The 16,167-nt window shown below is 42.6% G+C and overlaps 1 protein-coding gene across 7 annotated transcripts in view; it reads right to left on the reverse strand.

Annotated features, from left to right (window-relative positions):
• LOC137416936 (uncharacterized) overlaps positions 1-16,134 on the reverse strand; it is a 52,869-nt gene extending 36,735 nt beyond the window's left edge. Inside the window, exons 1-5 of one of the 7 annotated variants that reach the window (XM_078780680.1) lie at positions 11,411-11,535; positions 11,222-11,319; positions 3,799-3,852; positions 2,105-2,185; positions 1,092-1,490 (exon numbers count right to left, since the gene is read on the reverse strand). In XM_078780680.1, the coding sequence (XP_078636806.1) occupies positions 1,092-1,490; positions 2,105-2,185; positions 3,799-3,805 (487 nt within the window). In that variant the 5' untranslated portion in view covers positions 3,806-3,852; positions 11,222-11,319; positions 11,411-11,535. Of the gene's footprint in view, positions 1-1,091; positions 1,491-2,104; positions 2,186-3,798; positions 3,853-11,221; positions 11,331-11,410; positions 11,536-15,986 lie in introns of those variants that run through there. The other 6 variants (XM_068102629.2, XM_078780681.1, XM_068102636.2 and 3 more) reach the window with 6 other exon arrangements.
• Positions 16,135-16,167: the final 33 nt, after the last annotated feature.

A 16,167-nucleotide genomic window follows, 5' to 3' on the forward strand; every position in this document is an offset into this window, starting at 1 on the left:
TAACCACACAAAGATCATCAAAAAAGTTATAGTTAACCACACAAAGATCATCAAAAAAGTTATAGTTAACCACACAAAGATCATCAAAAAAGTTATAGTTAACCACACAAAGATCATCAAAAAAGTTATAGTTAACCACACAAAGATCATCAAAAAAGTTATAGTTAACCACACAAAGATCATCAAAAAAAGTTATAGTTAACCACACAAAGATCATCTACACAATGGAATAATATTTACCGATATGAACAGTGATGTGGCTTTTATTGAAATTCTACAAATAGTTTACATTTTGATGATTTGCGTGTGATATGATTCAACGGATGTTTATTTGAATCGTTTAAAATAAAATAAAAAGCCTTCAATTTCTGATATTTTACCTTTTCATTTGGGCCTCCCAATTGAAGCCCCGCCAGTAGGCCGGGTACCGTTACTAGTCTATGTAACGACACGTGTGAGACAATATTTTAACGAGTCCGAATTTTTTCTCCTTCATCAGTTTTTGCATAAATGAAAATTCACAGAAAATAAGAAAAAATATCCGCTAGAAGCAGCTGCAATTCCCACCCATGGGAATACCTTTAACCTGTTGAAACGTTATCCCACAAAAGGACACAAAAGCATTAAATAAAATAAAATTAACAGCATCCTTAAACTTCTGCTAATCAAAACAATGAAAACTTGATTATTTCTTTTTTGAAAAGAATGTTCTATCAAACCTGACACATAAAAACTTATTAAAAGAGCTAAAAACCTTGTCAATTACTTTGAAGAGTGAATCCCTTACTAGTGCTAATTATAGTTATTATAAAAGTGAAACAACAACAAACATTATAGCCCATTTTGCCCGTTTTTCTGGGGGTTGGTCGAATGATGGCATTCCTCCATACGGATCCATCCATTGCATCTGTTTCATGCAAACCAAAACATTCCATATCTTTCTGGACAATATCAATCCATGTATTTTACATTCCTGAGTTCCTTGTCTGTTAGGCCTATCCTTCTTGACAGCTAATGCGAACATGTCATACATTTCCAACGCAACCATGAACTTAAATATTCAACTATCACAAGCCCCACACAATTCTCACCTGTAGCTTTGTGAATCGCTGCACAAACGACTCCGTACGCTCCTGTCCCAATGGTTTCCAAAACGTCATAATCTGGTGCAACATTGAAGCTTATATCGAGCGATCGAGCGTGCAATGCAGCCAGCACATTATTTTCCCCAACTTTGTCCAGATTGCCTGCGATTGCTTGTGTTTTATTGGCTCTTCCCAACTCCTCCACTTCTGTTCGTTTCTCCATGGCACTGTCTTCCTTCCCCACCCTTCCATAGGTCTCACTTTGTCTTTCTTGCCCCTCTTTGTCACTTTGTGTAACTTTCAAAAGTTCATTTATCTCCCTCTGGCTATCTTGAGGATAATCGCTGGACCTGTCCAACTTATTGTCTTGTCCAATCTGATCTCCTTGCTCTCCTTCTTTACAACCTGAAAAAGGCAAATAATTACATCAGAAAACAATTGCTTATAGTTCAAAGCAATCCAAATTCCCTGATAGAAGCAAATGCAAATTGTCAGTCGGTTTGGTTTAATTAAGGGACCACACAGTGTATCTAAATATCTCCTTGTGGGAGTGGAGATGGTCCTGTACATGTGCAGTGAAACCCAGGTATGTACCATTGCCTTGTCAAAACGAAGAAATGTTGTGATGTTGAGTGATGTTGAGTTGAGTGATGTTGAGTGATGAGTGTGATGAAATGTGTGAAATGTGTGAAATGTGTGAAATGTGAAATGTGAAATGTGTGAAAGTAAGAAATGAGTGATGTTGGAGAGCAGGGAGAAAGAAAGCAGGAAAAATGAAGAAGAATTGTGAATTTAAACTTAAGATAAAATTACAAATGTTTTTTTATGTTTAATTAATCCTGTTCTGCACCCCCTCCCACCCAACCTCACTCATTTTTACCACGTAACTTTCATCTTTGTTGACAATGTGATGACGATGGTGATGATGATATGCATATGGATGTAGGTTTCAACAACAATTTTCAAACACTGTTCCCACTTTTGGATGGGAGGGGGTACTTTTATATTTTATTGAATACCTTTGCCTGAATTCAAACTTGTTGCGAAAACCTCGGAACTAAAAGCCTTTCGTCCTCTTGATATTTCTCTGTTGGCTGTGCCTTTGGATGAGGCAAAGAAAGAAAAAAAACATGTGAACTCAAAGGTATTTACTAGTACTATAAGCATTCTTACAAACTTACTTCCTCAAAAACTCTAAGACTATTCTCTTGTTCTTCACTTTTCTATCAATACAGCTCTTTTATTTAAGACCTGGCCTAAATGAGGACTATATAGTCTGTGACTGCAGCCTTCAACATAAAAACAAGAAGACGTCATGCAGAGCACTATACTTGCAAAATCCACCACTCCCCCTCCCCCCCCCCCCCCCCCCGAAAAAAGGTTGCCATTGATCCATCAAATTGTCCATTTCATCTTTTTTAAATTTTCATCTTCTCAAATTGTCAAGATTAAAATTGATGATCTTGATCAAAGCTCGGGTCGACCAACCTCGGGTCTACCAAGCAGATCAAAGTTCTGCTTGCTCCTCGACCAAGAGCTGGTGTGTTCAGAGCATGAAAAATGATGAGGGATGAAAAATAAATAAATCAACAACAGTGATTTTCAGAGGTCAATAGGATGAAAAGTGATGATTTTTCAGATGAAAATTGATTTTAGTAGTTTGACCTAGAGTTGCCCTTTGACCTTTTGACCTTAAAAATAGTTGGTTTCCCCATTCAGTGAGGCACTATGCAAATGCTGTTAAATTTTCAAGTCAATCAGATGGAAACTGATGATTTTGAAAGTTTGACCTTGAGTTGACCTTTGACCTTTTGACCTCATAAATAGTTTTTACCAATTTAGTGACTCAATATGCAAATGCTGTTCAATTTTTAAGTCAATTGGATGAAAAATGGCGATTTTAGAATTTGACCTCCAGATGACCTTTGACCTCAAAATCAATAGGCTTTTCAATTGTGACAACCTCTACAACTTTGTGAAGTTTCATGAGGATAGGTTTAGAATTGTGACCTGTAGGTGTGTGACAAATGGACAGAATAACAAACGCAACCGACCAATATATACACAAAGAATTAAGTTAAGCACCCCCCCCCCGTTTTTTTACAACCTCGCACATTACAAGTTTGTTGTCGTCAAAACAGTGTAATATACCCATGATATTGCTATATTTTCTGGAGAAGTGATATTATGGTCACATAAAAACATAACAATCATGCCGTTTTCAATATTTTATTCTGAATAATTTAAGGTGAAATTTTTTGGGAATTTTAGGCATATTTTCACCTCAATTTAAGTATGGAGCTATAGGTCCATCACGGACAGTGTGGATGACGTTTATGTTTTCTAACGTACAGTCATTGTTCTGAGAAGACCTCTAGCGATCTTTGCGTCAATAACGTGTGTAGGACCCACGTGATCGGATCACTGACTCGACCAATCACTTATTTTCACTTTGATCACTCAATGTCATCAATGGATAATTGCTAATGTCATACCAATCATTATTTGATCTCACATACCTTAGAATATATGCCAATGTATACATATACACAAAGAATATATATTAGGGGGTGCTTACCTTAATTCGTTGTGTAGGGGTGCTTAACTTAATTCTTTGTGTATACTTGAAAAGTCTTTGATTTTGCAAGTAAAAAGAATTATAATAATAATGGGATAAAAGGTAACGAAGAGTTGTAAGCACAAATAAATATACCTTTCATCTGGATAGTCTCTCTCTTTCTCCCTCTCTGCTTGCTCCGCTACCAACCTGGTGTGTTCAGAGCATGAAATATGATGAGGGATGAAAAATAAATAGATCAACAATAGTAATTCGTTGAACTCCCTGGATTTCATCATTTTTACTCTGCGCATTGAAGCAAAAAGCGTGGCTAAGGACATTATAAAGAACACATACAACAGGCACGAAAAACTATTGTGACATGTGCGGGTTGTGTCATAGATACGGCATCAACGGCGGTAGAGTTCTGGAATCAATTTATTTATATGACCTCAGCAATCTTTATTTTATTTAAATTGAATTATATACAGTACTTGAACACCGCAGAACACAAATCACCTTACCACTTGTGATGAGCACCAGTTTCGCAGTACTTGGACGTGTTAAACAAAAGCGAGAATTGCTTTGCAATACATGTCCCCTACAATGTTTTTAAATGTTTTAAATGAATGAATGTTTGAAAAAAAAATTAACAAATTGTTTTTAAATTATAAAATGCCCTCAAACTCAAGCGTGTTCTGTAACTTATCAAAATAAAGCCATGTACCAAGTTTCAGTTCAATGTTAAAGGGGATTGGAAAAAAAGTGCAGAAAACCACAGGTGGGGACGGACAAACGGACGGAGTGCAAACCTATAGTCCCCTCCACGTAGGGGACTAATAAGGTGGTGTATATGACTTGAAATTTAATTCAAATTGAAGTATATACCTCCACACTGTGTGGGGTAACATATTCTATGAACTCACTAGTTACCTCACCTCTCTCATTACCTCTAACAGTTACCTCAAACATAGCCTGGGGCTATGTTCTCACCCCTGTCTGTCGGTTTGTTACTTATGTTGATCAAATTTTTTTTGGCAAGTATGTTGATCACTCCGGTTTGTGTGTTTGTCTGTCCACTCACTTATACTTGCCTACAGGTCACAGGTCATATTTGGTTGATCAACAAACGACATTTTTTGATCAAAATCAAAATTTGGCTGATCAGAAATCAACAAAATCCTATATATTTTTGAGGTCCAGCTCTCTCTGTGCTCTGTCCCCCAAATATTCCTACAGGTCGCACAAGATCTGCCAGCCACCCTCTGATGGTTAAACTGCCAAAATCTCGGCTCTCTGCTCACCTTCACTCTTTCATTCCTCTTTTCTCCCGCCTCTGGAACAAACTCCCACACTCCCTTCAATCTCACTCCTCCCTCCAGGTCTTTAAAACAGCTGTTCACCACCATCTCTTATCTTCCCCCATCCAAAACCTTGATCTTTTCTACCCCCACTAATTCACCCCAGATCCACCTTGTTTGAAATTCCAACTTCTTTCCTGGAAGTCTTGGCAGTGTCCATATGTTTTATACCTCTCCCACCCCCCCCCCCTTCCCATGCCTCCCTCCCAAAGCCCTCTCCATCCCACAGTTCTCTCGATGTCTCCATGTCTCTCGGTCCCTGCTCTCAAATGTTGTGTTTGTGTCCTTCCCCCTCTCTCCCCATCTTGTCTACCGCTCCCGATGTTATTTGTTTTGTGTGTCTGTTTGTCTTTCTGTGTGATTAATGTTCGCTCTTTCACGAGCCTCGATCTTGTATACAAAAAAAAAAAAAAAAAAAAAAAAAAAAAAAAAAAAAAAAAAAAAAAAAAAAAAAAAAAAAAAAAAAAAAAAAAAAAAAAAAAAAAAGGTCAACATAGGCCAAAGGACAACCACTTTCTTCAAATTTCTAAAATCCTCAATTTTCATCCGATTGACTTGGAAATCTGAATAAGATTTGCATATCAGTGAACTAAATTCAACCACAAACTATTTTTGAGATCAACATAGGTGACAAGGTCAACATAGGCCAAAGGTCAACCACCTTTTTTCGAATTTCTAAAATCCTCAATTTTCATCCGATTGACTTGAAATTTGATTAGTATTTACATATCAGCTAACTCAATTCAACCACCAACTATTTTGGAGATCAACATAGGTCAAAAGGTCAACATAGGCCAAAAGGTTAACAACCTTTTCAAATCTCTAAAATATAACCACCTTTAGAGGCCATTTTCCCCGCAAGCGGGGGTTGGCCTTTTTCGGGAACCGTGGTTGTTGTTGTTTTTTGGTCCCCTTTTTGAAGCAATGTTTTACGGCCGGATGCCCTTCCTGACGCCAACCCTTTTTGCCGCCTTTAGCGACAAACAGGGAATTACCAGTGAACTGGTACTCAATTAGCCGACCTCGGAAGGATGACAGGCTGAGTCAACCCCCCTGGCTTTAATTCAGCGATCGACCGGGATTCGAACCCAGGATCCTAGGATCCTAAGCCGGCACCCTAGCCGCTAGCCCAACACCAGGGTTTCAAAAATTTCTTTTCAAATTCAAAAAATTCAAAAATTTCAAATTCAAATTCTAATTTCAAATTTCAAATTCAAATTCAAAAAATTTCAAATCTCTAAAATATACAATTTTAATCCCATTGACTAGAAATTTGAATTGGATTAACATTTCAGCTAAATGAATTCAATCACCAACTATTTTTAAAATCAACATCGACCCAAAGGTCCACATAGGCCAAAAGGTCAACCACTTTCTTCAAATTTCTAAAATCCTCAATTTTCATCTGATTGACTTGAAATCTGAATAGGATTTGCATATCAGCGAAATGAATTCAACCACAAACTATTTTTGAGATCAACATAGGTGAAAAGGTCAACATAGGCCAAAGCTCAACCACTTTCTTCAACTTTCTAAAATCCTCAATTGTCATCCGATTGACTTGAAATTTGAATTGTATTTACACATCAACAACACAACAACAGGCATTTTAAGGCCATTTTCCCTGCCAGAGCGGGGGTTAGCCTATTTACACATCAGCTAACTGAATTCAACCACCAACTATTTTGAAGATAAACATAGGCCAAAAGGTCAACATAGGCCAAAAGGTCAACAACCTTTTCAAATTTCTAAAATCCTCAATTTTCATCCGATTGACTTGAAATCTGAATAGGATTTGCATACCAGCTTACTGAATTCAACCACCAACAATTTTTGAGATCAACATAGGCCAAAAGGTCAACATAGGCCGGAGAGCCAGAGAGCTGTTGAGGTAAACAACCATTTGTAATTTCTAAAATCCTCAATTTTCATCCAATTAACTTAAAATTTGAAGACGATTTGCATATCAGGTCACTGAATTCAACCACCAATTATTTTTGGGGTCAAAAGGATGCTCTACTGAGTGCCATTCTACTTTGTTCTCTTTTGCCAAGTGTCACTTTATGAGTGATTTTTCATTTGTTTGATTGTTTGTCTGTGAGCAGGATATCTCAAAAAATTGTGCAAGTACTCAGAAGATCTGAGATGAGGTTGTTGGAGAAAAGGAAGAACTTCATATATGTTGTGATAAAGGATTCCGATGACCTTGCTGATGATTGGAAGTAAGTTGATAGGTCTGTAGTTGAGGGGATCCGTTTTTGTACCTTTATGCAATGCAGGGATGCTGGCGGATTTCCAAGCAGATGTAAGATGACCGAGGGCAAATGACAGGGTGAAAAAGGCAAAGACAGGAGGTGCAGGAGCAGCAGAGCTGTTTTTTAGGACACGTGAGCTGATACCATCCGGTCCAGTCACAGACAGAGTCAGAGTCGAGTGTTGCAAGAACTTTCTCCACCTTTTCAGGTGCAAAAGCCACAGTCCATGAGCATTTGGGTCCGACAGGGGAAGGATGGGTACCAAGAGTGAGGGGTTGGGGACACGATTTGGAAGCAAGCACAGATTTGAGGCATTCGGCCTTCTCAAGGGCAGAGTCGGCTGTGGTGCCATTTGAAGAGAGGGAAGGGATGGAAGAAGAGGATACTCCAGAGACAGCCTTAACAAGGTGCCACCAGGTTTTAGAGGAGGAAGACAAGTTTGAAAGTTCATTCTTTAGGTTGGACAGATATTGTTTTATGGCTCCCCTGAGAGTGGACACACATTTGTTGCAGAATTTTTGGAAAGCAAAGAGATGGCCTTCGGTCAGATTTGCTTTCCAGGAAGAGAAGGCAAGTTGTTTCAGAGCAAATGCCTCATCACAGGATTCAGTGAACCATGAGCGAGAAAGAAGGGAAAGATAAATGAAGACGAGATGGGATTAATCTGTGTTTGGGTGAGAGAGCAGGTTTCTGTGGAAGAATTCCCAGGTTGAGTTAACATCAGAAGCAGTAGACATGGGAGACCAGTCCTGAAGAGAGATGGCTGCTTGCAGTCCCTGCCAATCTGCTTCAGTGAACTGCCAGACTCGCCGACATTGAGGCAACTCCCCGAGAACAGCCGTAGAGCTGTTGACTTTCACACAAGCATACGATCAGATGAACCAATTGGAGCAGAGGAAGAGGGGGAGACATTTCTGGAAAGTTAGTCATCAAGAAGTCCAGAAGGGAGGATTTGCCATTGGGGGAAATTCAGGGAGAGGGGAGTGGAGTAAGTTCACAGATCGAATCAGTCCCATGGAGTCACAGAAGTCCTTTGTTGAAGTGACATGGCTGGTGGGAGTGATACCAACCAACAACAAAGTGGCATGGTGACAATTGAAATTGCCACATATGAGGAAGAGAGAGTTGGGATGAATGGTTGAAAGTTTGTCCATGTTGTCTGAGAGAGAGATGTAGATGGAGTCGTCACTGTTTGGAGGACGGTACAGCACACAGACATACAAGAGGTGCGATTGGAGGGGAAGTCACAGCCAGAGGTATTCCTGGGGGTTGGGAGGTGTAACGTCAGTACATGGAAAGTGAGAAATTGAGTTATGTAAAGTGCAACTCTGCGGACGGGGTCCAGGCCTATAAAATCGGAGGAGACAGTAACACTGAGGAGTCGAGGACTTCCGGTGGGAGGAAGGATTCTGTTAAACAGATGATGGCTGGTTTTTCAGCAGCGGCCTGGATTGAGAGATCTGTTAGGTTAGATCGGAGACCGTGGATGTTTGAGGTCCACACAGTTGGAGATAGGGTGGGAGGAGGTGTTGGGAGGGTGCAAATGGGGAGTGCAGGAGAGGTTTTGCAGGGACAAGGTGAGGCTTTGAAGAGGTCAGTGAGGAGGAAGGTTTGAGTGTGTGGGGTGCATGTGAGGGTTTGAGTGTGTGGGTGAGGGTGAGAATTTTAGTGTGTGGGATGCAGGTAAGGATTCTAGTGTGTGGGGTGTGGGTGAGGGGTTGAATGTGTGGAGTGTGGGTGAGGGCTTGAATGTGTGGAATGTGGGTAAGGATTTGAGTGTGTGGGGTGCAGGTGAGGGTTTGAGTGTGTGGGGTGCAGGTAAGGATTTGAGTGTGTGTTGTGTGGGTGAGCGGTTGAATATGTGGGGTGTGAGTGACGGTTTGAATGTGTGGGTGAGGGTTTGAGTGTGTGGAGTGCAGGTGAGTGTTTGAATGTGTAGGGTGAGAGTTTGTGTGTGTGGTGTGTAGATGAGGATTTTAGTGTGTGGGGTGTGGGCGAGGGTTTGAGTGTGTGGGGTGCAGGTGAGGGCTTGCATGTGTGGGGTGTGGGTGAGGATTTTAGTGTGTGGGGTGTGTGTGTGGGTTTGAGTGTGTGGGGTGTTCATGAGGGTTTGAATGTGTGGGTGCAGGTGAGGGTTTGAGCGTGCGGGGTGCGGGTGAGGATATAAGCAGGTGGTGTGCGGGTGAGGGTTTGAGCGTGCGGGGTGTGGTTGAGGGGATGAATGTGTGGAGTGCGATTAAGGATTCGAGTGTATGGGGTGCAGGTAAGGGTTTTAGTGTGTGCAGTGCAGGTGAGGATTTGAGTGTGTGGTGTGCGGGTGAGGGGTTGAATGTGTGGGGTGTGAGTGAGGGTTTGAATGTGTGGGTGTGGTTGAGGGTTTGAATGTGTGGCATGCAGGTGAGGGTTTGAGTGTGTGGGGTGTTCATGAGGGTTTGAATGTGTGGGTGCAGGTGAGGGTTTGAGCGTGCGGGGTGCGGGTGAGGATATGAGCAGGTGGTGTGCGGGTGAGGGTTTGAGCGTGCGGGGTGTGGTTGAGGGGATGAATGTGTGGAGTGCGATTAAGGATTCGAGTGTATGGGGTGCAGGTAAGGGTTTTAGTGTGTGCAGTGCAGGTGAGGATTTGAGTGTGTGGTGTGCGGGTGAGGGGTTGAATGTGTGGGGTGTGAGTGAGGGTTTGAATGTGTGGGTGTGGTTGAGGGTTTGAATGTGTGGCATGCAGGTGAGGGTTTGAGTGTGTGGGGTGAAGGTTTGATTGTGTGGGGTGAGGGTTTGTGTGTATGGCATGCAGGTGAGGATTTTCGTGTATGGGGTGTGGGTCAAGGTTTGAGTGTGTGGGGTGCATGTGAGGGCTTGAATGTGTGGGGTGAGGATTTTAGTGTGCAGGGTGTAGGTGAGGGTTTGAATGTGTCGGTGCAGGTGAGGGTTTGAATGTGTGGGTGCAGGTGAGGGTTTGAGTGTGTGGGGTGCAGGTAAGGGTTTGAGCGTGTGGGGTGCGGGTAAGGGTTTCAGCATGTGGGGTGCGGTCGAGGGTTTGAATCTGTGGAGTGCGGGTAAGGATTGGAGTGTGTGGGGTGCGGCGCGGGTGAGGGTTTGAGCGTGTGGGATGCGGGTGAAGATTTGAGCATGTGGGGTGTGGGTGAGGGTTTGTGTGTGTGAGGTGCAGTGAAATGTTTGTGCGTGTGTGGGATGCGGGGAAGTTTTGAGTGGGCGTGGTGAGGTGGAAGAATTTATGGGGTGGGGTGAGGGGGAATATGAGGATGTCTGCTCTGTCGTCTCAATTGTGACCTGAAGTCTGCCATTCTCTTTGCATATCTGATTTGTTTCTGGCCATCAAGGGGTCCTTTTTCGTGGCATTTGGCAGTGCTGTATTTATAAAGCAAGTAAGGTAGGTGAAGATATTTTTCAACAGAGGTGTATTAACAAAAGTATTTCTTAACAGAACCCCAGCAAAAATGAAAAGGAGCTTATACACCGCCTCAATTCCAACCTCTCAACAATCCACGTCCGACCCAACCCCTCACACACGAATGATTTCACATGATACAAGACATGATATATATATTTTTTTTTTAATTAACCTTTTACCACAGCCTTGCCTTTAGATACTTCTGAGTGAGTATTTTTATGCCTCCGTTTGTTTTCATATAGTTTGTACTTTTTGTGAAATGTTTTGTCCCCTCACTTTTTCCCTTTAACTTGTAATTGTATGTTTTTGAACGTGGATTTTTCCCACGGGTATCGCTCGTGTGAATGAATTATGGGTTTGGTGTTTGAAATTTTAAATAGAGAGACGTCATTCGCCATGACGAAAAACGTTTCATCGTGTTCTGACAAGTTTGCCCCAGGATTGTAATTTATATCCATCGAAGCAACAACAATTTAGTCAATATCTGGATCACAACACTCGGGTACAGTGGAGTGAATATTATTGTTACCGAGGGTGCAGTTCCGATCAGGGTTTACCTTTGGAAAACCACGATATCGATTCAACATCAAAACTTCATCACTGTGTGTCGGAAACACCACCGGAGTCCCTTCAGCAACGCAATGTGAGTATGTGACTACCTAGTACCTACAAACGGCAGCGAGTGAGAATAATGAACATTGGGAACTTGAAAACAATTATGTCACTTGGTAAATAACAACTTGTACCGACCTGAATTTTGAATGTTTAAACGAATACTCAAAATCGAAAGCTTCATCGATGAGGCCTGAAGCCTACGGTGTCGACTACTCCACCAGGGGGAACGCAGCGCAGAACGAACGGCGGAGTAGGCGTGGTTTGGGGCGGGTACAACTCTTGGAAGGCGTGGTTTAAAACTTTGACGTAAATTACGAGCTCGCTCGTACGTGGTACAGTGTGCAGGGCGCGTACAAAGTCCCGCTACCCCATATCACTATCGGCATCACGTATGAAATGATTTTTGTTATGGTTTTGTCACCTCTTCTGCTAATTTTTGTGTAGCTGTCTATGTCTATGTCTATGTCAGCAGAAGAATTGAAGGAGTTCTGGAAATAATGGTGTGCACAAACTTCACATTGATACAAAGGATACTTTGGCTTCAGACAAAACAAAACAGCTCTCCTGTGTTCAAAGTTCCCATTTAATGCTGTCTGTGCATTCCTTGATTCGTTTAAACTAACAAAGGTGTAGAGAGGCGGTGGTGAGACCTTGTACGCGCCCTGTACTTTACATGCCTCCTTCATTGAAATAAAGACCGACGATCATCGTTGAAATGGCAAATGTAAAAGAACGTCAAAAAATGTGATGACGTCATTACACGCGCTCGACGTCAGGCCCAAAAAAAAAAAAAAGACCAACACTTTTTTCCACCATCTTTTCTCGGTACAATTTTTCCCTTTCTTGAGCTATTATTATTTATTACCCGAATACCATTAGTGATACTCAATAAGTGATGCACAAGAGAAAGCGCATTAAACGTGATTATCGATTATTGGGCACGCCACATTGATGTGTTTGTTTGATCTGTGTGATGTTCCCATCTCAGAAATGTTATGATGCCGAAATGACACACAAGTGTATATCAATACGAAACAGCAATACGACACAGCAATACGACGCAGCAATGCAGCAATACGACGCAGCAATACGACGCAGCAATGCGACGCAGCAATACGACGCAGCAATACGACGTAGCAATACGACGCAGCAATACAACGCAGCAACACGACGCAGCAATACGACACCACAATACGACACCACAATACGACGCAGCAATGCGACGCAGCAATACGACGCAGCAATACGACGCAGAAATACGACACCACAATACGACACCACAATACGACAAAGCAATGCGACACAGCAAGGAGACGCAGCAATACGACGCAGCAATACGACGCAGCAATGCAGCAATGCGACGCAGCAATGCGATGCAGAAATACGACACAGCAATACGACACAGCAATACGACACAGCAATACGACACAGCAATACGACACAGCAATATGACACAGCAATTCGACACAACAATACGACGCGGCAATGCGACACGGCAATACGACGCAGCAATACGACGCCACAATACGACGCAGGAATGCGATGCAGCAATGCGACGCAACAATGCAACGCAGCAATGCAGCAATGCGACGCAGCAATATGACGCAGCAATATGACGCAGCTATGCAGCAATGCGACGCAGCAATACGACGCAGCAATGCAGCAATACGATGCAGCAATACGATGCAGCAACACGACGCAGCAATACGATGCAGCAATACGATGCAGCAACACGACACCACAATATGATGCAGCAATGCGATGAAGCAATGCGACGCAGCAATGCGACGAAGCAATGCGACGCAACAATGCGACGCAGCAATACGACGCAGCAATGCAATGCAGCAATGCGACGCAGCAATGCGACGCAGCAATACGACACAGCAATACGACACAGCAATACAACACAGCAATACGACACAGCAATACGACACAGCAATACGACACAGCAATACGACGCAACAATACGACACAGCAATACGACGCAACAATACGATGCAACAATACGACGCAGCAATACGACGCGACAATACGACGCGACAATACGACGCGGCAATGCGACACGGCAATACGACGCAGCAATACGACACCACAATACGATGCAGGAATGCGATGCAGCAATGCGACGCAACAATGCAACGCAGCAATACGACGCAGCAATGCGACGCAGCTATGCGACGCAGCAATACGACGCAGAAATACGACGCAGCAATGCAGCAATATGATGCAGCAATACGATGCAGCAATACAATGCAGCAACACGATGCAGCAACACCGCGCAGCAATACGATGCAGCAATACGACACAGCAACACGACACAGCAATACGACACCACAATATGCAATGCGATGCAGCAATGCGACGCAGCAATGCGACGCAGCAATATGACGCAGCAATATGACGCAGCAATACGATGCAGCAATGCAGCAATGCGACACAGCAATGCGATGCAGCAATGTGACGCAGCAATACGACGCAGCAATATGACACAGCAATGCGACGCAACAATACGCCAAACAATACGACGCAGCAATGTGAGGCAGCAATACGACACGGCAATGCGACGCGACGCGGCAATATGACGCAGCAATACGACGCAGCAATGCGATGCAACAATGCGATGCAACAATGCGACGCAGCAATACGACGCACAAATATGACGCAGCAATGCAGCAATGCGACGCAGCAATGCGACACAGCAATACGACACAGCAATACGACACAGCAATGCGACACAACAATACGACACAACAATACGACGCAGCAATACGACGCAGCAATATGACGCAGCAATGCGACGCAGCAACACGACGCAGCAATGTGACGCAGCAATGCGACGCAGCAATACGACGAAGCAATGCGACGCAGCAATGTGACGCACCAATACGACACAGCAATACGACACCACAATGCGACACAACAATATGACACAATAATACGACACAGCAATACGACACAGCAATACGACAAAGGAATACGACAAAGGAATACGACACCACAATGCGACACAACAATACGACACAACAATACGACGCAGCAATACGACGCAGCAATACGACGCAGCAATACGACGCAGCAATACGACGCATCAATACGACGCAACAATACGACGCAAATATACGACACAACAATACGACTCAACAATACGACGCCACAATACGACGCAACAATACGACACAACAATACGACCACAATACGACACAATACGACACAACAATACGACACCACAATACGACACCACAATATGACACCACAATTCAACACGACAACACAATATCACACAATACAACACAACAATATGACACCACAATATGGCACAACAATACTACACAATACGCCATAACAATACGCCACAACAATACGACACAACAATACGACACCACAATACGACACCACAATATGACAGCACAATACAACACCACAAGATGACACCACAATACAACACAACAATATGACACCACAATACAACACAACAATATGACACCACAATATGACACCACAAGATGACACCACAATACGACACCACAAGATGACACCACAATACGACACCACAATATGACACCACAAGATGACACAACAATATGACACCACAATATGACACCACAATATGACACAACAACATGACAACAATACAACACAACAATATTACACCACAATATGACACAACAATACAACAAAACAATATGACACCACAATACGACACAGCAATACGACGCAGCAATACGACGCAGCAATACGACGCAACAATACGAAGCAACAATACGACACAACAATACGATGCCACGGTATGACGCAACAATATGACGCAACAATACGACACAACAATACGACACCACAATACGATACCACATTACGACACCACAATACGACACCACAATATGACACCACAATATGACACCGCAATACGACACAGCAATACGACACAGCAATACGACACCACAATACGACACCACAATACAACACAGCAATACGACACAACAATACGACCACAATACGACACCACAATACGATACAACAATACGACACAATACTACACAACAATACGACACCACAATACAACACGACAACACAATATCACACAACAATACAACACAACAATATGACACCACAATATGGCACAACAATACTACACAATACGCCACAACAATACGCCACAACAATACGCCACAACAATACGACACCACAATACAACACCACAAGATGACACCACAATACAACACAACAATATGACACCACAATACAACACAACAATATGACACCACAATATGACACCACAATACGACACCACAAAATGACACCACAATACGACACCACAAGATGACACCACAATACGACACCACAAGATGACACCACAATACGACACCACAAGATGACACCGCATTACAACACAATATGACACCACAATACAACACAATATGACACCACAATACAACACAATATGATACCACAATACAACACAATATGACACCGCATTACAACACAATATGACACCACAATACAACACAATATGACACCACAATACAACACAATATGACACCACAATACAACACAATATGACACCACAATACAACACAATATGACACCACAATACAACACAATATGACACCACAATACAACACAATATGATACCACAATACAACACCACAATACGACGCAACAATATGAAATATTTACTCAGAAATGCAAAAATCATACTACATTGCCAACCTTGCTCTTCAGATCAACTCCTTTGCTTTTCTATTGAAAACAAAATGGTGGAAGGGCCGGTAATGTCATTATCGACCACAACAAGGCACGACATCATCCTTGGTTTGTTTGAAAACTGCAATGTTTCAACCAAAGTCATGTTCCAACTAACCCCACATTCCAGCTAACCACACCTTCCCCT

The sequence above is a fragment of the Myxine glutinosa genome, chromosome 6, assembly GCF_964187855.1.
Source record: "Myxine glutinosa chromosome 6, kmMyxGlut1.1, whole genome shotgun sequence".
In the NCBI taxonomy this organism is placed as follows: domain Eukaryota; kingdom Metazoa; phylum Chordata; class Myxini; order Myxiniformes; family Myxinidae; genus Myxine; species Myxine glutinosa.